Source organism: Lontra canadensis, unplaced genomic scaffold (assembly GCF_010015895.1).
Source record: "Lontra canadensis isolate GAN:19392208 unplaced genomic scaffold, GSC_riverotter_1.0 scaffold64, whole genome shotgun sequence".
In the NCBI taxonomy this organism is placed as follows: domain Eukaryota; kingdom Metazoa; phylum Chordata; class Mammalia; order Carnivora; family Mustelidae; genus Lontra; species Lontra canadensis.
Genome location: NW_022631058.1, coordinates 2171224 through 2199032, shown reverse-complemented (window position 1 = coordinate 2199032; position 27809 = coordinate 2171224). Strand labels below are relative to the sequence as shown.

The 27809-nt window shown below is 40.2% G+C and overlaps 1 protein-coding gene across 1 annotated transcript in view; it reads right to left on the bottom strand.

The window, feature by feature from the left end:
• TSHR (thyroid stimulating hormone receptor) overlaps positions 1-19861 on the bottom strand; it is a 157263-nt gene extending 137402 nt beyond the window's left edge. The window contains exon 1 of the mRNA XM_032878501.1: positions 19142-19861. Within this exon, the coding sequence (XP_032734392.1) occupies positions 19142-19311 (170 nt within the window). The 5' untranslated portion in view covers positions 19312-19861. The remainder of the gene's footprint in view (positions 1-19141) is intronic.
• Between the last annotated feature and the right edge of the window lie 7948 nt (positions 19862-27809).

Below are 27809 nucleotides of genomic sequence, written 5' to 3'. Positions count from 1 at the left end.
TATAAGTTATTAATGACCACCATAAAGCAGTCACCATAGAATAAGCATTAAATACCTAAGACAAAATGACTTGATCAGTTAAGGGTAGCTAGTCTTTATCACTGGCCACCCCAAAACTAGCACAATTGGCACATTAACAGAGTGGAGAATACATGTCAATAGCAAGGACACCCACTAACCACAGCTTATCTGTCTACTACCACCGTTGAAAGTCCAACCAGTTAGCAATAGAATTCAATGTGGCACTGTTACTTGAGGGTACCATATTGTGGTAAATTGACCACATTTAGCCCTTTCTTCTTGAAAGGGCCAATGGCTTATTGTCATAGTAGTAGACACTTACTGTTGGTAACTGTTCACCTTTCCTGCCTCTGTAACCTCAGGCAAGCACCACTATCTGGGAGATTTCAAGGTATGTGACCCAGGTATATAATCTCATATAACATAGCATATAACCATGGGACCTATTTAACAGAGAAAGAGATAAGGGAGGTAAGTTCATGGTCATGGGTAAGTTCACTGGTCAAATCAGGTACCACATAATCCAGAAGTAATTGGTTTTACAGAGTAGTGGAATAGTCTGCCAACGGCACCACTTGTAAGCAATACTCTGCTATGGTTGGGTATCATCAAGCAGGTTACATATTAAGTCACAAATCTCTGTTTGGATATTGTGCCCCTTTAGGAAAACTATGCAGGTATGGGAACCTAGGAGCAAAAGCAGGAGTGGCCCCAGTTGCCTTCTTTTTTTTTTTTTTTAAAGATTTTATTTATTTATTTGACAGACAGAGATCACAAGTAGGCAGAGAGGCAGGCAGAGAGAGAGAGAGGAGGAAGCGGGCTCTCTGTGGAGCAGACAGCCCGATGCGGGGCTCGATCGTAGGACACTGGGGTCATGACCTGAGCCGAAGGCAGAGGTTTTAACTCACTGAGCCACCCAGGTGCCCCCCCAGTTGCCTTTATATCCAATGACTCACTGAGGGATTTTGTGTTTCCAATCTTTACAATTCTAGGCTCTGCAGGGAACTAGAAACAATGACTACCACCTGGGTATTTTGGACTTCTTATATCCAGGGACCAGTAGACTAAAGGAGGAGTTACTATCTGGATAGGAGTAACTGATCCTGATCAGTGGGAAGAGATAGGTCTTCTGTGACCCAATCACAGTAGGGAGGAATATATGTGGATTCATGTAAGCCACTTGGGCATGCCATAACACTTGCTCAATTATGACTAAAATGAACAATCACAGCAACGCCCACCTGCAAATAGTATAGTTACTATGGGTTCAGACCCCTCAGAAATAAGGGCTTCGATCATACCAGCAGATAAGGCATCAAGGCCAACAGTGGTAAAAGCCAAGTATGAGGGGAATTTAGAGTGGATAGTGGAGAAAGACATAAGGACCAGTTGTGGCCCTGACATCAACTACAACAATAGGGACCAGAGTTCATCCCCCAGCCTCTCTTTTAAATTCCTGCAGCAAGACTGACCCATTGGAATCCTGGATGCTCTGCTTGACAAATGTGTGGGGAAGTAGATAATAGCACAAGGGGTGGGCTGAGGCAGCCATGGAGGTGAGCCCCCTATTCAGTAACACACTTCCATTGAATCTGTAAGTTGCTTTGGGTAGTATGGACATTTTAAAAAAATTATTTATTTAATTACTGGACAGAGATCACAAGGAAGCAGAGAAGCAGGCAGAAGAGAGAGAGGAGGAAGCAGGCTCCCTGCTGAGCAGAGAGTCCGATGCGGGGCTCGATCCCAAGACCCTGGGATCATGACCTGAGCCGAAGGCAGAGGCTTTAACCCACTGAGCCACCCAGGCACCCCTAGTATGGAAATTTTAATAATACTGATTCTTTAAGTCCATGAGCATGGACTATCTCTCCATTTGTTTGTGTCATCTTCAATTTCATCAATGTTTTATAGTTTTCAGAGTACATGTCCTTCACCTCCTTGGTTAATTTTATTCCTAGGTATATTATTCTTTTTAGTATAATTGTAAATGGAATTGTTTTCCCAATTTCTCTTTCTGCTACTTCATTATCATTCATAGAAACACTACCAATTTCTGGGTATTGACTTTGTATCCTGCAACTTAACTGAATTTAAGAACTATAGGGGCCCCTGGGTGGCTTAGTTGGTTAAGTATCTGCCTTTGGCTCAGGTCAAGATCCCAGGGTCCTGAGATCAAGCCCAGCATTGTGCTCCCTGCTCAGCAGGGAGCCTGCTTCTCCTTCTTCCTCTGCCACTTCTCCTGCATGTGCTCTCTCTCTCTCTCTCAAATAAGTAAAATTTATAAAAAGAAGAACTATACTCAACTTAAAGAAAATGTTTTAAAAAGAATGCACTTGATGCTAAGATGCAAAGGGTGCACCCAGCACTCCTAACTGGCTCATATCTCAGTATCTGCCCTCGTTGTGCAACAGCCGCCCTACCTCCCAGGCTGATCAGAGATGCACTTTGAGGCACCAGGCAATCAAGGATTTCGATGTGGTGGAATCAGAGGGAAGTGGTCATCACTACAAAAGCAACCATCGGTTCAATCCAGGAAAGGATCTAAAAATGTCAGCTGGATTTTGCAACAAAGGTTGTTAGTGACTTTGGCAAAAGCCTTTTCAATTGAGTAATGGGAACAGAAGCCAGATCTCAGTAAGTTAAGGAGTGGATGGAAGTAAAAACTTCAAGAGAGCAACTTGAGAAAAGTCTTTATGAACATTGCGCTGCAAAGGAAAGGAGACAGGGAAGCAGCCATGGCAGATGAATTAAGATGCGAGAACCATGGAGGAATTTTGTTTTAGCAGGAAGAGACCTGAGTGTGTTTAGACAACAGTGGAAAGAATCTGGGAGAGGAGAAAGAGGGAAAAAGTCAAAGAAGGGGGTGAGGAGAGGAGGGAGCAGGGATGCAGGTGAGGACAGTTCTCTTGCATTGTTAGAAGAGTCGAGGATAACAGGATGGGTGCAGATGATTTTAAATGGCTTAGTTTTTGTAGCTTTGTTTGTTTTTACAATCTAATTTTCTCAAAATCCTTGTGTGATAAATCTGTGTTCCCCCAAATATTTGATAAAGTATAACCTCCCATATTCTTACTCTGTTGAAGGATAAAATCTATCCCTAAATAACGAAGATCACCTTGTACAATTGAACAATTACTTCTTTGGGCTTTGCAACAGTTCTCCAAAGTAGGACAGAGCGATCCTACAATTTCATTTCACAGATACAAAAGATGAGACACAGAAAGATTTAAGTGCCTTGCTAAAATGCTCATCAACAATTTCCCTATTAAGTTTGACCATGACTTTAGCTGACTTAACTTTATTCAAGATATTTCCCCTCCCTCTGTTGCTATTGAAAATGAAGATACTGGATATGATATAAAAAGAATTCATAGGGGTGCCTGGGTGGCTCAGTGGGTTAAAGCCTCTGCCTTTGGCTCAGGTCATGGTATCAGGGTCCTGGGATCGAGCCCTGCATCAGGCTCTCTGCTCAGCGGGGAACCTGCTTCCCTCTCTCTCTCTCTCTCTCTCTCTCTGCCTGTCTCTCTGTCTACTTGTGATCTCTCTCTCTCTCTCTCTCTCTCTGTCAAATAAATAAAATCTTAAAAAAAAAAAAAAAAGAATTCATAGCCCCTCCAAGCCACCCTGGGTCTTTTTGGTCACGAGATACATACTTTATATAAAATGCCAAGTTTCTTACAAGTAAAAAGAATTCTTCGTAAATACCTTAGAACTTCTATTGTCACAGAACTGAATCAGACAGAACCTTAATAGGTTCTTTCATGCTTCATAGCGCACATTTCAGAGCTTCTGGCTTTGTTGTTTTAGATTCCAGGGATTGAGAATGATTGTGAAATGGCAACTTGGTTATGCTACATAAGAAGGTCAGCCAAGCATTAAATAGGGGCATCTGGAGAGTTTGGAAATCCTAACAGGTTTTCCAGCCAAACTCTGACACATAACAGAGAGATCCTTACAGATTTATGGGCCCTCCTGGGACAGAGGACCCCCCCCAACTCCCAGCTAGAATTTCAGTCACTTTACTCTACTGACAGGAACTCCCCAGGGATGAACATCTCTGGAAGAAGATAAGCAATCTTACAAATATTTCAAATGTGCTTTTTGCACAGTGGACAAGTGTTTGGTCTTAATAGCTGTGCAAGCATTAAGCCAGACAGCTGCTGAATGGTCTGTGTTGGAAGCGTGCTGTCTGCAAATCAATGCAATACCCACACCAAGGGTTAAATCAGACCAGGTCTCCCACATGCTCGGACCCACTCCTGCATTTGTGATCCTAGTTAACTGTGATCAGGCTTTATTCTGGTTTACCAGGTATTTCATGTACACACTAATAGCATCACCTCACATGATCCCCCACAACGACTCCTCCATGATGTGGGCATAACAGATCTCACTCGTTTGGTCATCCTGTGAGTTGTGCAAACAGATTCTACCACACAGTGAGTTGGTGGAGAGTTAGAATTTGGCCACTCATTTTCTATCTCCAAGTTCCAGAATGGATTGGGAAGAAATAGCTGAGAAGTCAGCTCCAGGAAGCCTCAGGGGAAGAAAAATCTTTTTTTTCTTTTCATTTAACCTTTTTTTTTTGTTGTTCTTAGCAAATTTTCTTTGTTGGCATTTTGGTTAAATTGTTAAATGGAGCTCTAAGATATAGAAGCCAATATGATTGTAATAAATACCATTACAAATGGGATATTGTTTGAGTTCTGCAACTCACCTATAACAGAGAAAAGCCCTTTGCATAAGTACTGGTTTTTAAAATGGTAAAATAATAATGGATAATGGCTCATGCATTGCTATTAAGTCACCTCTTTCTAGAGGCATTGACTAAGATTGCCGTGGGCTCCAGAAGGGATAAGCACATGGTGTTGCTCAGCCAACTGGTTAGAAACACTCTCCTTCATAAGATGTGTACTCTCAAAACCTTTTGACATGGGAAAGTAGTTTTGTAGCTCTAAGACTCTGAGAATAACTATGAGAATTTTTGACATTCCAAATACTATATCTAAGATGTAAGGCATTTAGACATGGAGTGGGACTGCTCTCTACAAGAGGGTGCTAGAAATGGACCTCCATGAAAAGTTCTGAAAGTACATAAAGCTTGACCTATTTACATCTCTTTTCCCATTGGGCCACTTGTCTGATGGGCCACATTCTCTCTATTCCTGCAATGTGGATGAAACATGAAAACATGTGCAAGGAACCAGGCACACAGGTCACATGTTGTATGATTCCATTTATACAAAATGTCCAGAATAGGTAAATCCATGAAGATAGAAATCAGATTAGTGTTTGCCAGAAGTTGGTATGGGGAGAGGAAGAATGGGGAGTGATGGGTTAATCAGTACAGATCTCCTTTAGAGATGATGAAATTAGTTTAGAACTAGAGTTGATGGTTGTACAACATTTGTGAATGTACTAAATGCCCCTGAATAGTACATTGTATGAATTTTGTCATTTGGGGAAGGGGTGGGAAAGGAAGGAAGAAAAAGGAGGGGAAGAAACCAGATTTAGGAAGATAATTATATAGTAGAGAGAGCCTTGGATTTGGAGCTATGGGATCTGAGTTTGAATACTCTTTCATTTACTGGCTGTGACATTAAAGATAAGAGAGATGACATTTCTGGATCTCAGAGTCCTCATCTCAAGTAGAACCAAACAGAGCTATTGTGAGTTCCAAAAGAGATATCATATATGAAAACACGTAGCAAGGGGGCCTGTGTGGCTCCCTTGGTTAAGCATCTGCCTTCGGCTTGGGTCATGATCCCAGTGTCCTGGGATCAATCCCCATGTTAGGCCACCTGCTCAGTGAGGAGTCTGCTTCCCCTTCTCCCTCTGCCTCTCTACCTGCTTGTGCTCCCCCCAGCCCCACTGGTCAAATAAATAAATAAACAAAATTAAAAAAGAAAAAAGAAACACATAGCATGGGGCTGGTCACAGAGTTGACACAGTACATAATTAAGGAAAAAAAAATCCCAAAGGTGACATATTTTAAGGCAGTACACAAAACCCATTTAATTCACACTATAGTTCAACCTGTGATTATGTAATAGAAGTAACAGATTAATAATTCATGGGAGATAATTATGGCAATTTTCAGAAATCCAAATACTCTAAAGAACTAGATGTTTTTGTAATTGTGGTTTATAGTTTATTATTTTGGCATCAAGGTATTAGTTTAAACCTAAAAATTGATGCTATGGTAAATTCTTCACTCCTGGACTGTGTTTTGAATTACACCAAAAGTAACTATTTCATCAATTTATGATGCAGATTTTTGAAAGAAAAAAACAGCTCTGAAATGAGAAACCCACTGATTGAATGGGAGGCTGGATCCCTTTAAGGAAATTTTTTTCAGTGTCACCCCAGAGAGGACTCTCAACAACCAGGTGGACAAGGTGACTCATTCCTGTGGATGTCTCCCAGCGCTGGTGCAATGGGCGTGAATGAAATGGCCATGGTGACAGGGATGGAAGTCCAGCATAGGCTCCTTTCCATCAAATCTCATTAAGATCCTGCCTCTGTGAGTGACCAAACTACCAGCAATAGGATCCTACACTGCAAGGCAAATTTCCTCAAAGAGAATATCCAGTTAATTGCTGGCAGTTTGATTGCACTGGACCCATTCTACCTGTTGAAAGTTGTAATTCATTTTAAAAAGAACTATTACTTTGGACTTGGGTTTGCCTTCTCTGACCTCCTTGCCTCCACTAGAGCCACTATTCAAGGACGTATAGATGGCCTGAGCTACCAGTATGAAATCCTACAGAGCACTGCAAGAACCAACCATTGCATACACCGCGGCAGCACAACACTCAACCCAGAGACATGTTTCTTGGGACAGAAGGTGCAATAAAGGGCGCATGACAATTGTATCCACTAATCTTACCATGTTCCTAATCATGAATGCCTACCTAATAGAATGGCAGAATGCCATTAAAGGCTCAGCTAAGGTTCTGACCTGGGTACAAAGCCTGCAGGGTTAGGGATCTGACCAAGGAAGTATACACACAGTACCAACAGCCAATATATACTAGAATACCTATGGAGCTCCAATAGGACCTAGGGCTGTTGGTAGGATTGGCCCTTCTCACCATCACCACAGTGACTTATATTTAGAATCTGAACTTCTTGTCTCTGTTCCTACCATATTAGAGGTCCTAGTTTCTGGGTAGAAAGATTACTTCCTCCATAGGGAGCCTGATGCTATAATGGGCACCTGGTCATTTGGGCTCATGATACCATGGACGAATGGGCAAATAAAGGAGTGTCTGTACCAATAGGAATAAAAGAACCATGAGAAGCTAGGGTAGCTGTCATACATTAGCAGTGAGGAGTATGTCTAGAGCCAAGGGATTTCACTGGACAATGTCTTGGTTCCTCTATGGCCAGCGACAATGGTGAGTGGGAAAGAGGGCAACTATAGCTCATAAGGGCAAAGCAACCAAGGGTTTAGAACACTTGCAGTTGAAAGTCTGGGTCCTTCCACTAGGCAATCACTGGCCCAAGTCAAGCCAAGGGTAAGAGAAATCTTCAATTCCAAGAGAATTGGAGTTGAAGGGAGATATGACTACCAATTACAGTCTTGGGATCAGCCACAGCAGAGTAGACTTCAGCTTATTTCCTTATGTAGGCCCTCTTGCATTAATGTCTTTGCAAAGTTTGCATTTTGGAGGGAGCTCTGTGGCAGTTTGGACTTGTGTTCCCCTCTTTCTCAGAGAAGATATAAGGGCATCTTGTTTTTACAAAATAGAAGGTCCCATATTTTAACATGAGAGCTAGATATAATGGAAAGCTTGGGAAGATCTGAGTGGTTCAAAGGATAAACTACATTGGAGACCTTTTAATAGAACACTTGAGATCCTTTCAGCCTTACCTGTCCTATTCCTGCCACACTGAGGCCATCAGATCTGTGTGAGTGTCGACTAGCTCCATCCAGGTACAACTGACAGAGCTGCATCTCAGCCCTGCCTCATGCCCTGCTTACCTTCCACCCTGGGCATTTCTGTTACCATCCAGAACCCATGCACAAGAATCCTGGAAGGGTGGTGGTACCACTCTGATCTGTGGGGTGGGGGTGAGTGGACAAGAACTCATGGATAAAAGAGAAAGGGTCCGAGATGTATGTCGTTCTCAGGTGGCCCCATGGGATCAGCAACCCTTTGCCTCTAGTAGCAGCAAAGTCTTCTTCCCTCCCTGCTTTACTTCACCAACTTACCCTTCTGCTCCCTGGAATCACAGTCCCCAGAAAGAATTCCCACACCCTCTCTGCTTTCTGGAGAATCCAGGCTGAGACATTACTGGCTCCTTTCTTTCCCTTGGACTCCACACACTCTGTGAGGAAATCCTGTTGGCTTTACCTTCATCATAAATCCAGGACTCAACCATTTTCACACCTTCTCTGGTAGTAAGCTGGTTGGAGCTCTTGTCATTTCTCACCTCATTAACAAATAAGAGTAGCCTGGGTGCTTCTAGTAAAATGTAGGTCGCTTCATGTAATTTTGGGGGCAGGGCTCAGCATCCTTAATAGCTTCTTACCTCACTCGGGAAAAAAATATACATATATAACATAACTTTTTACATTTATATATTTATATTTATTTATTATATTTGTATTTTTAATGCCTTATAATGATCTACAAAATACAAATGCTCTGTCCCCCATAACTACTCTGATCTTATTTCCTACAACCCTTTCTTGCTTCAGGCACACTTCTCTCCTTGTCATTTAAACATGCTCCTCCCATGTCCCCCCAGACTGTTGGTTTTTGCATTTATTCAGAATTTTCTTCCCTGACCCCCAGATGTCAGCCCGGCTTAACGTTTCTGGCTCCTTCAGGTCTTTCCTCGAATGTCACTTTCTCCGTGAGGCCTTCTCTGACCGTCTAAAAGGCAACCCCCAGCCTTCCTTCTCCTTGTCCCTTCCTTTATTTTTCTCCATTATACTTATCACCATCTGATATTCTATGTTTAATTACTAATTTTGCTGGCTAATTACCCCTGCTAGAAGCACATCATTTATTTTATCTCTCCAATACCTAGAATATTACTTGCATATATTAGGTGATCAATAAGTATTGGTTAAGGGGGAAAAAAAAGGAAAAAAGGAAGGAGCAAACACTAACCACAATAAAACGCCACCTGTCTAGAGTAAGATTTCCTGCTATCTCAAATCTCTGAATCATGGCTGCCTGCTCAGAAATAATTGGAAAGGGTGTTGAGAGGGAAACAGAGCAGCCACAAAGCCCACAAAGACTTTGTCACAGGAGAACCCCTCATCTGTGCCCTCCCTTTAGATCTTGTATTTATTGTCATGTACAGATCTTTGCCCTAAAGTTAGCCTTCTAGTTTCCCAGCTCATAAAAAGATTAAAATAACAAAATATAAAGTGACAGTAGCTGGCAATAAGAAAAGAGAGTTTCAATCCCTCTCTGGAGTTGAATAATTACGATAATACTCGGGTGTGGGTAAAATTAAGCTAATGCCTGCGAAAATGTTAGCCAAAAGCTTCATGTATCATATAAATACAGAGATCATGTTTTTGAAAGAAAAACTGGGACACAAGGAGCTCTTTCCAGGTGCAAAAGCGGTGTGGGAAGTTTAGTTAAAATGATGATGATAAAATATTTGAATTTCTAGAATGTTCTGATGGCAAAATATTTTAAATAGGGTTGTACCAGAAAAATCCAGGTTGGATTTACATGTCACTACATGTCAGAGAACATTTATAAGATGCTTTAAAAATCACAAATGCCTGCTTTGTAATTCTAAGAAAAGGATTTGCTTTGAAAAATTTTAGAACACCCTACATATTCTTAAGGATTCATACAGAAATGAAGCAAAGTAAGTAGAGTCTGACATCAAAATGGAACACTTCAAAATCTAATTTGTATCCCTGAACAAATGGAACCATTTTTCCAACACTTAAAATTTCCTTCAATTATTTTTAATTGCGGTAATGAAGGGCAAAAGAATAATTAAGCATATCAGACAGATTCAGTGAGAATAGAAATAGAGTTGGTAGAAAGGATTTAATGTGAGATATGAGGCATAAGACACTTGCAAAATCTCTTTTTAAATGACTAACTTGAAGAATAGGCACATTTAGTGAATTTCTATGAGAAGAACCTATTCATGGGACAGGTTCAGTGTGAGGCATAAAAAAGTAATTATACTACTGTATTTAGGAGAAAAAAATATCACATTCAAAGGTCAGGAAGCTCCGGTTTATTTTTTTAAATATATGTTTTAGCATTCTTTGTAATAAAATAAAAATATTAAGTCATAGTTAATACCAATGTACACGTCTTACACAAAAAAGTAAAGTTATTCCAAAACATAATTTCTTAATTTGGGGGACTGTCAAGGACACCTTTAATAATCTGAGGGAAGTTACAGATTGTCTCAGCAGTGCCCTGAGGTACCTGTCTACAAATTTTCATTTAATCGTATATTTCCAGGAGGACAACCACGGACTGCTAAGGAAGGCCATGAACTTCCAGTTAATGAATCTTAATCTGAAGGGTAGTTTATTTACTAGTGTCTCAGGTAGCCAGGAAAAATATTAAACAAAGGTAGAATTTCATCTACTTTAACAGGGCAATAAAACTCAAGGACTTTGAAAAAAAAAAATGGTTTGAAGAACCCAATGGAATGATAAAAAAAGAAAAAAGGGCTGCAGACCCTCATCAATGCATTCATTTATTGAAAACAAATATTTACTGGCAACTAATCATATCCCAGGCTCTTTCTGGGCACTTAGGATACATAATTGAACAAAGCAAACAACAAAAATCAAACCAAAACAAAAATCTTGCCCTGTGGGGAAAGAGATAAATACAAAATATATAAACAAACAAATTATGTCATATATGAAAACGTGCCAAGCTCTATGGATTTTTTTTTTAAAGCAGAAGTGATAACTTTTATCTTTCTTTTATTCTTTTAAAGATTTTATTTATTTGAGAGAGATAACGAGTGGCCAGGGCAATGGTGGGTCAGAGGGAGAGAGAGAAGCAGACTCCCTGTAGATAGGGGAACCAGATTTGGGGCAGCCCGACTGTGGGTCTTGAGCCTAGGACCCTGGGATCATGACCTGAGCTGACAGAGCCACCCAGGTGCCCCAGGAATGCTAACCTTGAAATAGAGTGATTATGAAAGTCTTATTGAGAAGGTACTATTTGAACAAAAACCTGAAGGAGGTGAGAAGATTAGCCATGGGGACATCTGGGAAAATAAGGTTTGACGCACGGATAAGAATCTAATGTGGAAAGCCTGATGAACATGAGGAACAGCAAGGAGGCCAAGGGAGTAAAAGATGAATTATGAGTGAGAGTAATAAAAAAGAAAAAGAAAAGGAAAAAAAAAAAGAAGAAGGTCTGAATCATGTAGAGCCTTTGGGACCTCTGTAAGTACTCTGGTTTTTTTCCTTAAGATAACTAGGAAGCCTGTTGGAAGGTTCTAAGTAAAGGAAGGGCATCACCTGACATACATCTTAAAAGATCTGTCTGTCTGTTGTGTGAAGACTAGCCTGTGGAGGTCCAGCAAGGGTGGAAGCAGGAGACATGCTAGGTGGCTCCTGGAATAAGTCAGAAGGGAAGACACAGGTTATTTTAAGAGAGTCAAAGAAATGCAAAATTCAGCTGACACTTTGAAGGAAGTTCACTACCATCTATTGGGGGTTGCAGATTTTGAGATGATACCAAGAGACCCCTGTTTAAGTTACTAACTCCCAGGTATGATGACAATAAACAAGTCTCAGAATGTTCCAGCATGTCCCATAGGCCTCTGGACTCAATGGTCTATTAGTAAGACCTATTAGTAATTTATCTTCCAATTTGAGACAGCTTTGAGAGTGAAAGGAAGGCTATTAATTACACCTGGATAACAGTTATAAGAAGAAGCACCTTTTAGATAGGGCGATCCTAACTATAAGGAACCTAGGAAGCCAATGGATGGTACCATCAAGAATTGGAGTTCGTACGTGGTAGAGTTCTTAAGAACCCAGCTTGCTTAATGAATAAACATCTTTTGGCTTGGGAAAATGTAGAATTAAAAATAGAAATGAAAATATAAATCAGACCCATAATATTAAATTGTGATAAGTTTAAGAATACTCACTAGGGGCGCCTGGGTGGCTCAGTTGGTTAACTGTCCATGACTCTTGATTTCCACTTGGGTCACCATCTCAGAGTGGTGAAATGGAGACCTGCATTGGGCTCCACACTCAGCAGGGAGTCTACTGGAGATTCTCTCTCTCCCTATCCCTCTGCCCCTCCCCTCCTGTCTAAAATATATATATATATATATATATATATATATATATATATATATATATACCAAATATATATGAACAAAACAGTCAATATATATTTGGTATTTTGAGTATTTCTGTTATTTAAACTTGGCCTATTGGAATATCTAATAGATGGGCCTTGCAATTTCAGTTCAAAATGTATAACTGAGTAATTTATTTTGACTTGTGATTTAAGTTGAAAAGGAAATTATTTTTTACTGAGTTCATCTGTGGAGTGTTTACTGGCAGCTGGTAACTTTTCTAAGCATTTTATATGTACTGTAGAGGAAAAAATTGTGCTTCAGTGGAAAATTATGCATTGACTAGAGCATACTCTTGCAAGATTCTGAGTCTGATTCTATGGGAGCTCTTCTACAATTCTATAGATTGTACATAATTGATAGCAATGCAAATTAATTTTGTCTATAGAATGGCAAATTCTGTCCTGTCTGGTAGAGCTTCAAGTGACTCCACCTCACCCTCTGATCATGAAAGAAGTTACTTTTGCCTCCATTAGCACATTCACTTCAATATTCTTCATCATAAATGTCCATTTTGTGGATTCTTCTTAAACATAATTGCAACATTTTGCCAGTTTCTTCACTATAGTGGGTTGAATAGTGTCTCCCCCCAATTCACATCCACCTAGACCTCAGAAAGTGACCTTATTTGGACATAGGGTCTTTGTAGATATAATTACTTAAGTAGATATCATCCTCTATTAGGTTGTGCCCTCTACTCAAGGGGAAGTGGTATCCTTTTAGGAAGTGGGGAGGACACACTTATAGGAAGTGGGGAGGACACACACGGAAACACAGAGAAGGCCATGTAAATAAAGAGACAGAGACTGGAGTCATGTCGCTACAAGCCAAGGAAAACCAAGGATGGCAATGATCAGAAGCTAGGAAGTGACAAGGAAGGATTCTTTCCTTGAGGGTGTGAGGTTAACGTAGCCTTGTCAGCACCTTGACTTCAGACTACAGAATACCACAACTGTCATGGCAACCTTAGGAAACTAGAACACTTAGAGTTAAATAAAATCTTTAATGTGTTCAGTTTATCGCTGTAAGAGAATCATGATCTTACCTTTCTTTGAAAATTGTCCTTTAACACCATTAACTCATTTATACATCCCACCAATTGAACGAGGCTAATAATATTATTATCCTTATTTTACAGATGAAGAAACTGAGGTACTGAGCAAGTAGGTAATGTTCCTGATGGGGTCCAGAACATGCTTTCCCAAAACATGGCACCTTGGCATACTGAATAGTTTAACGTGAAAGAATCTGGGAACTAGTAGGTGCAGACGACTATCTGACCTTCCCCTAGAGCAGAGCACAAGACCTTCACAGGAGAGGTGACTTCCCTATACCCAGAGGAAAGGAGCATCCTTATCTCAAAGACCAAAGGAAGACAAGAGGAATCTGAAGTGACAGAACTTGTTTCCCCCAGTTTTCCACACTTAGCTTATACCCTCTTCTTGCCCTATCATATTATTTCATGACTTCCCACTCTTTATCATACCTGATATAAAAACACTTAGGTTGAATTACTTCTTTGGGTCTTCATTTCTTTATCAGGACCTCTGAGTCCTCATTCTATGTCACACAAAACTTATACTAAATACATTTGTATGCTTTTCTCTTGTTAATCTTTGTTGTTGTTGTTGTCACCAGGGGTTCTAACCAAGAATTTAGAAGAATAGAAGGCAAAATATTTTTCCCTTCTCTACATTCCCAAAAGCATGCTTAGGAAATGGTTGAGCAAGGCATTCAACCAAGATGATCTCACTCCAGAAAGAGCGCTCTTGGGGTGCCTGGGTGGCTCAGTGGGTTAAAGCCACTGCCTTCAGCTCAGGTCATGATCCCAGGGTCCTGGGATCGAGCCCCGCATCAGGCTCTCTGCTCAGCGGGGAGCCTGCCTCCCCTTCTCTCTCTCTCTGCCTGCCTCCCCTTCTCTCTCTCTCCCTACTTGTGATCTCTGTCTGTCGAATAAATAAATAAAATCTTAAAAAAAAAAAAAAAAGCACGCTCTTCACCACTTTACTCTCTTGCCCCAATAAACAGCACTGGGATATCTAAAAACCTTAGAATTCCTGGTACTTATAAAGCTTAATGTAATGGATTTTCTATAATTTTTTAAGTACTTGGAAAGCACATTTGAGGGCTTTAAAAGAACATATACTAAGTCTGTACTTAAACTATGTATTATTTTCTTAAATTATTTATTAAAATATTATTACATTATAAAATCTTCCTTGAAGTACTTATTATTATTAATTAAATTTCAAACAAAATAATACATACATGGAAAACTGAAAAAAGAACTAGTCTTTACATGCACTACTACTTAAAAGAATCAAATATTTGTTTTTAAAACCAGTTACCCTCAATAACTCTTTTTTTTGGGAGGGGGGCCAGGCACAAAAGCTGCTCCCACCGACATAAGAATTCACTTTGACCTGTTTGGTGTTACAAAGAAAGTTGTAACATATTTTTGCCCCGAATGAATAAATCCAACTCTTTCACTGTTCAGATGAGAATTCTTCAAAGCTCTTCAAATGAGCAGTTCCATCCCCTGGAGCACCACTTTCTTACCCTCCACTCCAACCTGCGACTCCCTATGTCCCTTCCTGGTTCAGGATATAGCTCAAAACCTTCCCTGAACCCAAGTTTAAGTCAGTTCCCACCCCCATTCCCACCAAGTATACTCTCAGCATATTAACACAATTCTAATTATATGTTTATGTGATTATTTGATTAATATTCCTCTTCCACACTAGATGGTAAGATCCCCGAGGACAGGGATATGTTGATGTTATTCTCCACCAAATCTAGAGCATTTAGTACAGTGTCTGGGACATAGCCAGTGCTTAATAAATATTTGCAGAATGAAGGAAGTGATGAACAATGTTGAAGGCATATAGTCCCTCTTTAGTGGAAAATTCCCCATTGCATGGGTGTGTACTCTTAGAAGGACCTAGCTTTTCACCTCCCACTACAGACACCCAAAGTCGGGGAAAAGAGACCTCCCCATCTCCTATCCCCTGGCCCCCACAGCTAGGACACAGCAGGTAACCTATGGCAGACAATCAGATGCTCCCATCTAGGATATCACTTTCTGGCTGGTGATTCAAAGTGGCAGGAACAGTTGAGAAATTACGAAAGGCAGCACACAGACAGTCCAGCAGCTACAGACTAAGGTGCCCAGCACCACAGATGTCCAGTGGCTTGTAGTTGTGGTGTTGTCTATGGAGTTGTTCCAACCAGATGGTTGGCTATGGCTCCAACTCCCTGCCTGCCCTGGGCCTTGGCTTCTTTTGAAAGCCTGGATCTACACTAATTCTGTAAATTACATGTTATTGTTTCAGAACATTTATTCCCTCCTTAAGCCAGGCAGAATGGGTTTTCTGTTACTTTCCATCAAAACCGTTACACACACAGAGGATAAAAAGAGAATAAATCATGGAATTTACAAGCATGAAGTGATGCCATCTTTAAGACACAAAATATTGGGCTGTATTTGGCAAGCATGTAGGGGCTAAAGCAGAGGGCTTCTCTTTAGGTTGGAAATCAAGTGTTACTCAGGTTATGACTACTGATTGTGACAAAACAGTTGTGAAATATGGGATAAATCCACATTTCCCTAAGCGTGGAAAACAGGTATGACATGAGATTATTTTAGGTGGAATGCCCACATGGCATGAAACAATATTGAATCACACAGAGCAAAAGTGATTCCCTTTTCCATGGTTTTTCAATTCTCCTGATACCATCAAGGACAGCAAGTTGAATTGGTATCTCTTTAATAACATTCCTTTTTTTTTTAAAGGATTTTATTTATTTTATTTATTTCAATGGAGAGAGAAACAGCCAGAGAGCACAAGCAGAGGGATTGGCAGAGGGAGAGGGATAAGCAGGCTCCACACTAAGAAGGGAGCCCAAAGCAGGGCTCAATCCCAGGCCTCCGGGATCATGACTGGAGCTGAAAGACGCCCAACTATCTGGGCCACCCAGGCGCCCCTAATATTTCTCTAACACTTATCACTCTTCCCTTTTAATGAAAGAAAGTCAGCCTCAGGCTTAGAGCATTCACAGGCAATAGTCATGAGCTAGAATATAATTACATTTGTGTTTTCAACATATTTAGCTTTCTGGATTACCTCCTTTTTATAGCAAATCATGCTGACTTCCCATTTATTGTCATGACATAAAATTTCTAAGTATATTTCTTTCAGATAAAGAAGTGAACCACTTAAAGATAACAAGTGAATAATAACACAGGTGGAACACAGGGCAAAAATTCTGAAGATGATGAGTGAGTGTCTTTTGTTTAGGAAAAAGAAACTGGGCTGATCCATCAAATAGAGTCACAGATGCAAAAGGCAAGGAATGGAAGCAAAATCCAGAACCTGAGAAGAACAATAGCCACAATGGCTCCTTCATAAACATTTCTGAAGGAACAAGTATGTGATGGACAAAAACCATCACTCCACTGGAGCTGGAGAGAGTGGGAGGGGGAGGAGGTAGTGAATGCCACCATCATTAGCCTGAAAGTGGGTAGGTCAAAGGACAAGACAAGCAAGGCAGCACTTTCTTGAGGAACAATCCATATAAATCCAGAATGACTGTCTAACCCCATCCTCCTCCTCATTCAGAGAAGGGATGGTTCTCTTGTGCACACAGGTAGCAAGTGATAAATCTCTGAATGAGGTTCCATCTCGCTATCCTTGGTTTTGAGGTAATATGATCTATAATTATATGCCAACATTTAAATTTTTAGTTTTATTCTACTGGCTTAATTTCCCTTAAATCAGTAATTCTCCATTAGGAGGAGCAATTTTTTTTTTTTTTTTTTCAAACTACCTGTGTATCAAAGATTCTAGAATATTCCACTGGGGAGTAGGAATAGCAGTTCCCTTACTTCCTACCTAGTCAGAACCACTGTTAAAATAAGAGTGAATCATGCTCCCTTGTAGAGGGGGGAAGTAGAGAAGAAGGTTCAGAACCTCTGTTCCAGTGAGTGTAACTGTCTCTCATCTATTTACCAAACCACGTGGCAAGTGTATGTAATGCAGAAAGGGACAATCTGTTTACATTTCAGCACCATAATACATGGATAGGAGATAAGGCTTAAGAGAAAAAAGTGCTCTCAGCACCATTATAATTTGTAAAACGCCACGGTAACAAAGCAGTGAGTTTCAGAAAAATGGTTACCACCCAGAACAGGTTTTTAATGACAAAGGTCTGGTTTGTTTCAGCAGGAAATGCCCTCTATGACCTAGATATCTTCTTTCTTTTCCTCCCCCTTCCCTCCATCCTCTCTTTTCCCATTCCCTCCTTCTTTCTGTTCTTTTTTCTTTCCTGCCCCTAACTTCCTATTCTTCTGAGTTCTTACATTTTTCTCTCCTTTCTTCTTTCTTTCTTCCTTCCTTCCTCCCTCCCTCCCTCTCTTTTTCTTTTTTTTTTTCCTTCATTCTTTTTTTCTTTCTTCTTTCTTTCTCATGACCATACTGGGAAAAACTGGGTGAGACCTGCTTTCATCTGAGTGCAGGGGGTTTCATAGTGCAGCTCTGTGCTTTTTCAAGTCTTAGCACCACAAATTATAAATTGCATGACATTGAACAAATTGCCTCACTTTTCATGCCTTAGTTTCCCCATCTACAAAACGAGAATAGTAAAATTATCTACTCAGTTGGATTTTGTGAGGAGTCAACAGGTGAGTTCATGTAAAGTGCTAAGGACAGGAATAAGCACAATGTAATTGTTGTCTTTACATACTTGACTTCTCTCAGAAGCTTTCCTTTGTCAAAAGAGTTCTACTGCCCCCCAAAGATTTGCAAGTCACTTTGCTACTGTTGCAGATGGCTGTGACCATGGTCTAAATCAGCATGCCTTTTCACCGACGCTTTTCATCAATTTCTTCTATATCTCAGAATAACTTCATTCCTCAGAACGCGGCCCCTCCCCTGCCCCCCAATTGTTTTCAAAGTCTCCGTGATCCAGTGGATCCCCTCACTTGCATCAAAGACATCAGAACACACCTCATTGAACCCTCTCTTTTACCCAGAAAGAATCTTGGGTTTTCCCAAATAAATGATCTCACCTAATTTCACAGTTTGGTGAGAGAGGGATCAAGAGAATGCAGGTATCCTGACTCCTAGTCCATTGCTCTTCCTCCAACATTATCCTTTCTCCTCAACATTGGGCGGAACTATAAACAGGATGACTCCAAGTTCCCGTCCATGGTCAGAGCCATTTCCCTTCCATGACTTGAAATTCTGCCCCCTTTAAAGCGATCTCTGAAGGAGTGATGTCTCTGGCCTTTTATTCTCTCCATCACACAAAGGACAATCTGAGATTAGCATATTCATTTTTCATTATTCATTCAACAAGCTTCTGCTTGAGCTCAGTTGAGGTCAGTTCTTGAGTTGCTTAATAGCAATATATATTAACATACACTATATATTAATATATAATATATATTATCATAATATTAGTGTTGATATCTTAAGTGCAAGTCGGAGTCAGCCAGGCCTAGGCAAAGTGAAAAACAGCAGCTCTTTAGAAAGAATAACTCTCACTTTCATCCTGTACCAAAGTTTTGTTTTTTTTTTTTTTTAACCTTTTCCTGTGTTACGAGTAACTAGGGTGTCAGCAATCCCAAATTTGGGCCATTGAGTTCTTACTCGTTGCGCAGACGCACACACACACACACACACACACACACACACCCATCCTCAAGCTTTTCTGTGCAGTTCTGCCCACTTCTGCAGCTGCCCTCGGCCTCTTGATCCTACCCTCCCCTCTCCAAGGTACTCACAGAGTCTGCGTGCTGGGCGGCAGGCTGGGGATGCGGTGGATATCTTTGCAGGTGACTCTGAAGTCATCCTCCTGGTGGCACTCGCAGGGGGGAGACGGACACCCTTTCCCCGCCAGGGTCCTGGGCAGGGCAAGAAGCAGCGCCAGGTGCAGCAGGGGCGTCGGCCTCATTTTCCAAGGGTCCCAAGGCTATTTCTTCATCCTCCACGATCGTCTTGGCCCTCTGCGGCTCAGGTTCCCGCAGGCTGAAGGACAGAGGGAGTGTGGGAGGAGAGAGGACTCGCTGGGGTTGTGACTTCAGCTCCCAAGAGGAAGCTGGAGAGGGGAAAAGAAGTGGCTCTTGAATGTTCTGTTTCCCTAGGCAACTGTCCACCCCAACAAGACTAATTGCTTCACTCTCGGTGCCCTGAGCCACGCAGCCCGCTCCGTCGGTTCCAGACACTCAACACCAGTCCGACTTGTCCCTTCTCCTTTCCAGCCAGCCCCACGCCCTCCTCCCAGGAGTTCTCTCCAAAGCCTAGTTTAGACGCTACCTTGTCTCTAAACCCAGTGGTCCACCCTTTCCTGTGGGGAGCCTCCCGAGGGCACCGCCTGCTGGGACCACGTGCACGCACTCCAACCAGAGTAGGTCCCCGCGGCTGGACTGTCTCAGGGCGGACGGGGGTCCTGCAGAACTTCGGCTTCTCCCGACCTAAGAAGCCTCTGCGAGGAGTCGGAGGCGGGCGTACCCCGCCGGGCAGCCGGAGTGCGGCCGCAGCGGAGTGCGACACCCGGGGTAGATCCTCGCTGCCCGCCCAGTTCAGCGCAAACCAGGAACCCCGGGGTGCGAGCCGCCACGAGCACAGAAATCGCCGCGCGGACTCCCCCTGCCGCGCGCGGCTCCCGGGGCAGGTGAGGACTCTGCGAGGCGCGTCAGCAACTGCGCTCTGGGGCCATCTGCTGCGCAGAACAGGGAACTGCAGGAACACTTGGGTGTCCGGATCGGAACTCTGAATCCCAGCTTTGCCATAGGATTGCAAGCTGGCCGGTAAATTCTGGTCTGCCCAGGAATTTTATTGAGCCATATTCTGCTCGCCCACCGCACCCTCCCCCCCGGGAAGGTGGGAGTAAAAAGAACACGTAAGTGGCACAATATCTTCTACTTAGCGCAGTAACCAAAAACATAATTTAAAATCAGATCGTCCCAATTTCCCTCTTAGAAGCCTCCAGTTGGGCGCCTGGGTGGCTCAGTCGGTTAAGCGGCTCTCTTTGGCTCAGATCAAGATCCCGGGGTCTTGGAATCCAGTCTCACGTTGGGCTCCCTGCTGGGCGGAGAGCCTGCTTTTCCCTCTCCCTCTGCCTGCCGCTCTGCCTACTTGTGCTATCTCCCTGTCAAATAAATAAATAAAATCTTTAAAAAAATTTTTTTTAAGAAGCCTTCAGTTGCTTACTAAATTCTCCTCGGAGTAAACAGAATATTAGCTCCTTATATACTGTGTGACTCCATTCATATGTTCCTAGAACGAATAATAATTCGGAAATCCGAATAATAATTAGTGAGACTGATAAGAAAAAAGGCAGGAAAGAACTCACAGGGGTTATGGGAATGCTTTATATTTTAATTAGCCTGAAAGTTAAGTGGATGTATATATTTATTTAATTTCATTTCACTGAACACTTAAAATATTTCAAAGTTTATAACCTTTTATTAATAATCACCCCAAAATAGAAACAACGCAACAGTCCATTGACTAGGTAATTAATGAACAGTGATGCATCCATACAATGGAATACTCTTCTAAAAAAAAAAAAAGAATTCCAAAACAAAAAAGAAAGAAAGAAAATTATATACAAATTCTTTAGCCTAACCAGTAAGATCCTATTGTAGGGACTGGTAAGCTTTTTCTGTAAAGAACTATATAATAAATAAATAAATAAAAAATAAATAAAAAATAAATAAACAAAGGCCACATTCGATCTTTGTTGCATTTTCTCCTCCTCCTCCTCCCCTTTTTTATACAACCCTCTACAAACATAAAAGCCACTCTTAGCTTGTAGACTGTACCAAAACAGACCCGGGGCAGGATTTGACCTGAAAGCCAAAGGTTGCTGATTCCTGCCTTTCAAGGTCCAGCCCCTACCATCCCTTTGCTAGACCTGGTTTATTATAAGACAAGTTTATTATCACCTCCGGGATTTGTTGTCGCTGGAACTCCATGCTGAACAAGCTATCCCCACATCTTCACATTATTTAAATCCTGCTTTAAATATCACTGCCTCAGGAGGGTCTCCTCTTAAGATCCTCATCACATTACCCTTTTCAGTATCACCAAACCACTTATCATTGGTTATTGTTTTTCATTAGTTTCCTAATATATTGCCTGTCTCTCTGCTCTCCCATCCCCATCAAAATAGAAGCTCTAGGTGTACTAATCAGGAAAGAAAGAAAAGACACAACGTACTGGTCTCAGGTATGAGAGAGTTGACATTAGAACACAGTATACAGTTACGAAGAGGGTGACAAGAGAATATTATGGACACATTTATGCCAATAATTTAAAATTTGTTAATGTTCTTAAAGAAGCAGCTTTTTTTTTCATGGATTCTAGATTGTTTTTTATGTTCTATTTCATTGATATATGCTCTTTATTGCTTTTTTTTTTTGTATCCTTTGGGTTGAATTTGTCCTTAGTTTCTTAAATTTTCTTTTTTTTTCTTTTCTCTTTTTTAAAGTAGTCTCTGTGCTCAACATGGAGCCTAATACAGGGCTTGAACTCACTACTCTGAGCTCAAGACCTGAGCTGAGATCAAGAGTCAAATGCTTAATGGACTGAGCCACGTAGGTGCCCCGTCCTTCTTAGTTTCTTAAGTTAAAACCTGGAGGCATTGATTTGAGATCTTTTCTCTTTGATAACATTATGGATATATTATGCTATGTATTTTCCCGTAAGTACTACTTCAGCAACATACAAGTTTTGATATCTTATAAATTTATTTACCTTCAGCTTAAAATACTTCCTAATTTTTAAAAATTTCTTCTTTGACTCATGGGTTATTTAGAAATATGTGAGTTTCCAAGTATATGGGGATTTTCCTGATCTCGTTCTATTACTGATTTCTAAAAATACTTCATTTAGGGAAAGAATATAGTTTTTATGACTTGAGAACTTTTAAATTTAGTGACATTTGTGACTCAGAATGTGGTCTATTTTGATAAAGGATCAGTGTACATTTAGAAAAACATGTGCATTCTTTCGTGAAGGCATGAATTCTGTAATTGTCAATAGGTTATACTGTTGATAATGTTCAAGTCTTATGTATTTTTTATGATTTATCTATTTATTATATCAATTAGGAGATGTGGGTACTGAAATTTTTTACTACATTGATGTGGGTACTGAAATTTTTTAATACATTGCAGATTTTTCTTTTTTCCATTCCATTTCTGTCAATTTTGGCTTTGTGTATTTTGACATTCTGTTATTAACTACATAAATGTTTAGGAACTCTCTCTCTCTCTCTCTTTTTTTTTTTTTTTTTTTGGACAGACAGAGATCACAAGTAGGCAGAGACATGAGCAGAGAGAGAGAGGAGGTAGCAGGCTTTCTGCTGAGCAGATAGCCCAATGCGGGGCTGGATCCCAGGTCCCTGGGGTCATGACCTGAGCCGAAGGCAGAGGCTTAACCCACTGAACCACCCAGGCGCCTAGGAACTCTCTTATTTCTGGGTGATTTGATGCCTTTATCATTACTAAATGGACTTCTTTATTTTTGTGATATCCTTTGTTCTTTAATCTACTTATTGATAGAGCCAATCCAACTTTCTTTTGATGAGCTTTAGCATGCTATTGTTTTTCTATACTTTTTTCAACCTCTTTATATCTTTATATTTAAAGTACATTTCTTATACATACCATAGAGTTAAGTTTGTTTTCAACCTGACAATCTCTACCTTTTGTTTTGGCTGTATAGATTATTTATATATGTCATTACTGATAATAAATTTAAGTCCATAATCCTGCTACTAGTTTTCTGTTTGTCCCATCTGTTTTTTGATGTTTCCCTCCCCTTTTTTAACCCCCCTTTTGGGTCAATCTGGGAACTTTCATCATTCCATTTTATCTTCTTTGTTGACTCATCTATAACTCTTTGTCTGGTTAGTATAGTGGTCATTTTAGAGTTTGCAGTATGCATCTTTAAGTTATTATAGTTTACCTTCAGTTGATATTATACCGCTTTATGTATGATCTAAGATCTAATTTCTGTTTTTTCTCTCCTACGGCCTTTTGCCATGCATTTTACCTACACATAAGTTATATGGCCTTTTGCCATGCATTTTACCTACACATAAGTTATAAGTCCCATAATACATTGTTATTTGTTAAGAGAGCCAATTATCTTTTTTTTAAAGACTTTATTTATTTATTTGAGAGAGCGAGAGAGAGCAAGAGAGAGAGAGAGAGAGAGTGAGAGCGCAGATTCCCTGGATCCCAGGCTCCATTCCAAGGTCATGACCTGAACTAAAGGCAGACACTTAACTGACTGAGCCACCCAGGTGTCCTGATAGCCAATTATCTTTTAAAAGAATTTAAATCATAAGACTTTCATTAACATTTCTTGTAGTACATATCTTCTGGTTATGATTTCAGCTTTTGTGTGTCTGAAAAAATATTAGTCTTGCCTTCATTTTTAAAGTATATCATTGCTACACATAGAATTAAAGATTGACAGTATTTTTCTCTTTCAGTATTTAAAAAACCCTGTTCCATTGATTTGTTGCTTGCATTGTATACAAGGATGAATATTCTGTCATAATTTTCTTTGTTCTTTTGTGACACACTTTTTTTTCCCCTCCCTCAGCCCACTTTTAAAAGACTTTCATTATCACTGGTTGATTACCATGTACCTTGACGTATTTTTCTTTATATTTCTTTTGCAGTATTTTGAGGTTCTCTGATATTTGTATTTATGGTTTTCATTAAATTTGGAAAATTTTTAGCCATTATTTCTCTATATTTTTTCTATTCCCTATCTCTTTCCACTCTTTTGAGGGTTCTGATTATTATACTTTTATTAGGCTGATTAAAGTTGTCTCACAAAGAGCTCATTGATATTTTTTTCATTAGAAAATTTCTTTTTCTCTCTGTTTTTTATTTTGAATAGTTTCTTTTGCTGTGTCTTCAAATTCCTTTTTTTTTTTTTTCCTTCTCTGAAATAGTTGATGTGGTACTAATCCCATTAGTATAAATTTCATCTCAGGTGAAGTTTTCATATGTAGAATTTCAAATTAAGCCTTTTTCATATTTTCCCTGTCTCTAAGTAACTTCTTGAACATATAAAACACAATAACTATCTTGATGTCTGTATTTGTTTAATGGTAACAAAGTATCACAAACTTGATGGCTTACAACAACAGAAAAATAATTCCCTCCTAGTTTTGGAGGGTAGAAGTCCAAAATCAAGTTGTCGTCAGGTCCATGTTCTATGTGAAGGTTCTAGGGAAGGCTCTTCCTTACTGCTTCTAGCTTCTGATGGTTAGCAATGTTCTTTGATGTCCCTTGGCTTCCATCACTCCAGTCTCTCCTCTGTCATCACAAGATGTTCTCTCTGCATGTCTCTATGACCAAAGTCCCCTCTTCATATAAGGACACCAGTCATTGGATTAGGGTGAGCCCCAATCCAATATAATAACCTTCGATTTAACTTGAATATCAATTTAACTTGAATATCTACCCTATTTCTAAATAAGGTCACAGTCACAAGGACTGGGTATTAAAACTTCAAGATATATTTCTGAGGGACACAATTCAATGCGCAAAAATCTCCTCGTTTGGTTATTCTAACATTTTTGATAGTTCTGGGTCAGTTTACATCGGTTTATCTTTCTCCTAAAAAAGGTTGCATTTTCCTTCTTGGCATGCCTGATCATCTTTGTTTGGATAGTAGATATTATAAATTTTATTCCTTTTGGTGCTGGATTCTTTGCCTTCATATAAATATTCTTGGTATTTGTTACCAGATATGGTTAATTGCTGGGAAATAGTTTGATCTTTTTGGATCTTGCTTTCAAGGTTTCGTTAGGTGGGACCAGAGTAGCGTTTGAACTTTCACTAGATATTCCCCATTCCGGGGCCAAGAGTTTTCTGAGTATTCCACCTAATGATCCATGCATAACGAAGCATTTCGGTCCAGCAGTTGGGAGTAATCACTGTTCCTGGTCCTGTGTGACAGGCATTTTCCCCTCCCATCTTGTCAGATGCTTCCCTCTCTAGCTTCAGTTTCCTCAAAAGCACGGGAAGTTGCGTGCTCTGCAGAATACTCCATGGAGACCCTTTTTGGTTCTCTGGAGTTTTCTATGTAGCTCTCTTCCCTCCAGATTTTGTCCTGCAGCCTCCAGTTACATTGGGCTTTTCAAATTCTCAGCTCTGTTTCCTCAATTCAGAGAATGCACTGGGCTCTGCCTGGCTTCCTTCTCCTGGTACCATGGCATGGAAATTCAAGGCAGGAACTTCTGGCAATCCTAAAGCTAATCTTATTTGATTCCTGTCTCTCAGGGATCATTGCCCTTTTTTGTCTGATGCTTACTGTTTTAAAAAGCATTGCTTTGTATATTTTACCTGCTTTTGTTTCTTTGTTTGTTTGTTTGAGTCTGGTGGGAGGGTTAATCTGGTCTCTGCTACTCCATCTTTTCTAGGAACAGAAGTGGTATCCTGAGATCTGTAAAATTTTAATCAGGGTTTTGATTGCATAAATTTGGCTTGGTGATAATTATAATGCAGGTAAATTCTACTATGTCTACTGTAGTTCATTAAATTGAATAAGCCTCAGGATAACTAACAGCCTGCTCAACAAATTGCTATGACAATCGATAAAGCAATTTTCTTTCCTTAGCATAATTTTTAAACTAGGACAAATGAACACATGAGATGAGAAAATGAGTCACTTTAAGTAAAGAGAAAAGTGTTAGCATTCAGATCCATTAAAAACACACAAAAATCCCTTTAAATATAACAGATTAGTGAGAATGGCTATAGAACATGACATATTTTTTTTGGTAGAAGAACCATTAAAATGGTCCAAATATCAGAAAAGAGTGTTTAGTGTGAATTCCCCCTTTTTTTCCCCAAAGGTGTCTATTAAGGTAGAGCAAAGGCTGTATTACTTTGCTTTAATGAATTGTTTTAGAATTTTGGGTTTGTACATTAGTAGTTGTTCATTTTGACCTGAATGCATACAAACTGCTGTGATTTTTATCTGTGGTGTTCCTGACAGTGACAGATGCCTATAATTAGTAACTGTGTGACCGAAAAGAACTGTATGGAATCAACAGTGCTTCTACACAATGAATGGTTGATGATGATTCTTTCAGAAATGGGCATTGCCATCTTTGGAATATCTTTTCTTATTTTCACTCTCCTCAGACTTGCAGTTATCTGAAAACTTGATTGCAGAAAAGGTCAAGAACCACTTAGGATCACTTTTTGCTGACTTAAAGAGAATGGCTTTCATCACTGTCATTGTTCAGAGAGAATTTTGAGTAGTTCCATTCAGTCCTAACAAATCAGGATGTTGGAGATTTTTCCTTTACCTTAGCCTAGCATCCCATTTTGGTGTTTCATCTTCCTTCTTATGATTTATAATTGTCCTGTGGTATTACAAGGGAGCTTGCCCATCTGTGGTGGCTAGATGGAACCAAGCAGAGAAGAGTGGTACTGATGATCATTATCTGTGCTGGACAATCATTAGACAAAATGCAGGCTGCTTTTGGAGGGACATTCTCTCTTAGTGCCAATGGGCAGGTTAACTAGGTTTAGGCTATGAATAGTACTTGCTTGAGTCTTGAGTGGAGGCTGGGTACTCTATGGACATAAACTTTCCTTCAACATCTTCACTTCTGGCCCCCAGACCCCCGTCTGAGGACTCTCTTTTCTGTTTCTTTCTTTTTTTTAAATTAAATTTTATTTTTTCAGTGTTCCAAGATTCATTGTTTATGCGCCACACCCAGAGCTCCATGCAATACGTGCCCTCCTTAATACCCACCATCAGGTTCACCCATCCCCCCACCCCCTCCCCTCCAAAGCCCTCAATTTGTTTCTCAGTTATCACAGTTTCCCATCAGGAGTCACTTCTATTTTGGGGGACTGCTCTTGTTTATAATTTTTTAAAAAGATTTTATTTATTAATTTTGACAAAGAGAGATCACAAGTAGGCAGAGAAGCAGGCAGAGAGAATGAGGGGGAAGCAGGTTTCCCGCTGACCAGAGAGCCTGATGCGGGTCTGATTTCAGGACCCTGAGATCATGACCTGAGCTGAAGGTAGAGGCTTAAATTAACCCACTGAGCCACCCAGATGCCCCATTCATGATATTTTCTTCCAAATCCTTTGCTTATAAGCATTGGACCAGCTCTTTTCTGAGAGCAAGATTGGCTTCATGGGTTTGTGATGTGCAATTTCTTTTTGTTATTTTTTTAATTTGTGTATAGTTGACACACAATGTTACATTAGTTTCTGGTGTACAACATAGTAATTCAAGAAGTTTATATATTATATTATATACTATGTTCACAAGTGTAGCTACCATTTGTCACCATATACTACAGTGTCATTGACTATATTCTTTATGCTGTGCCTTTTATTCTCTTGACTTATTTATCCATAATTGGAAGTCTGTATATTCCCTCTCCCTTTCAT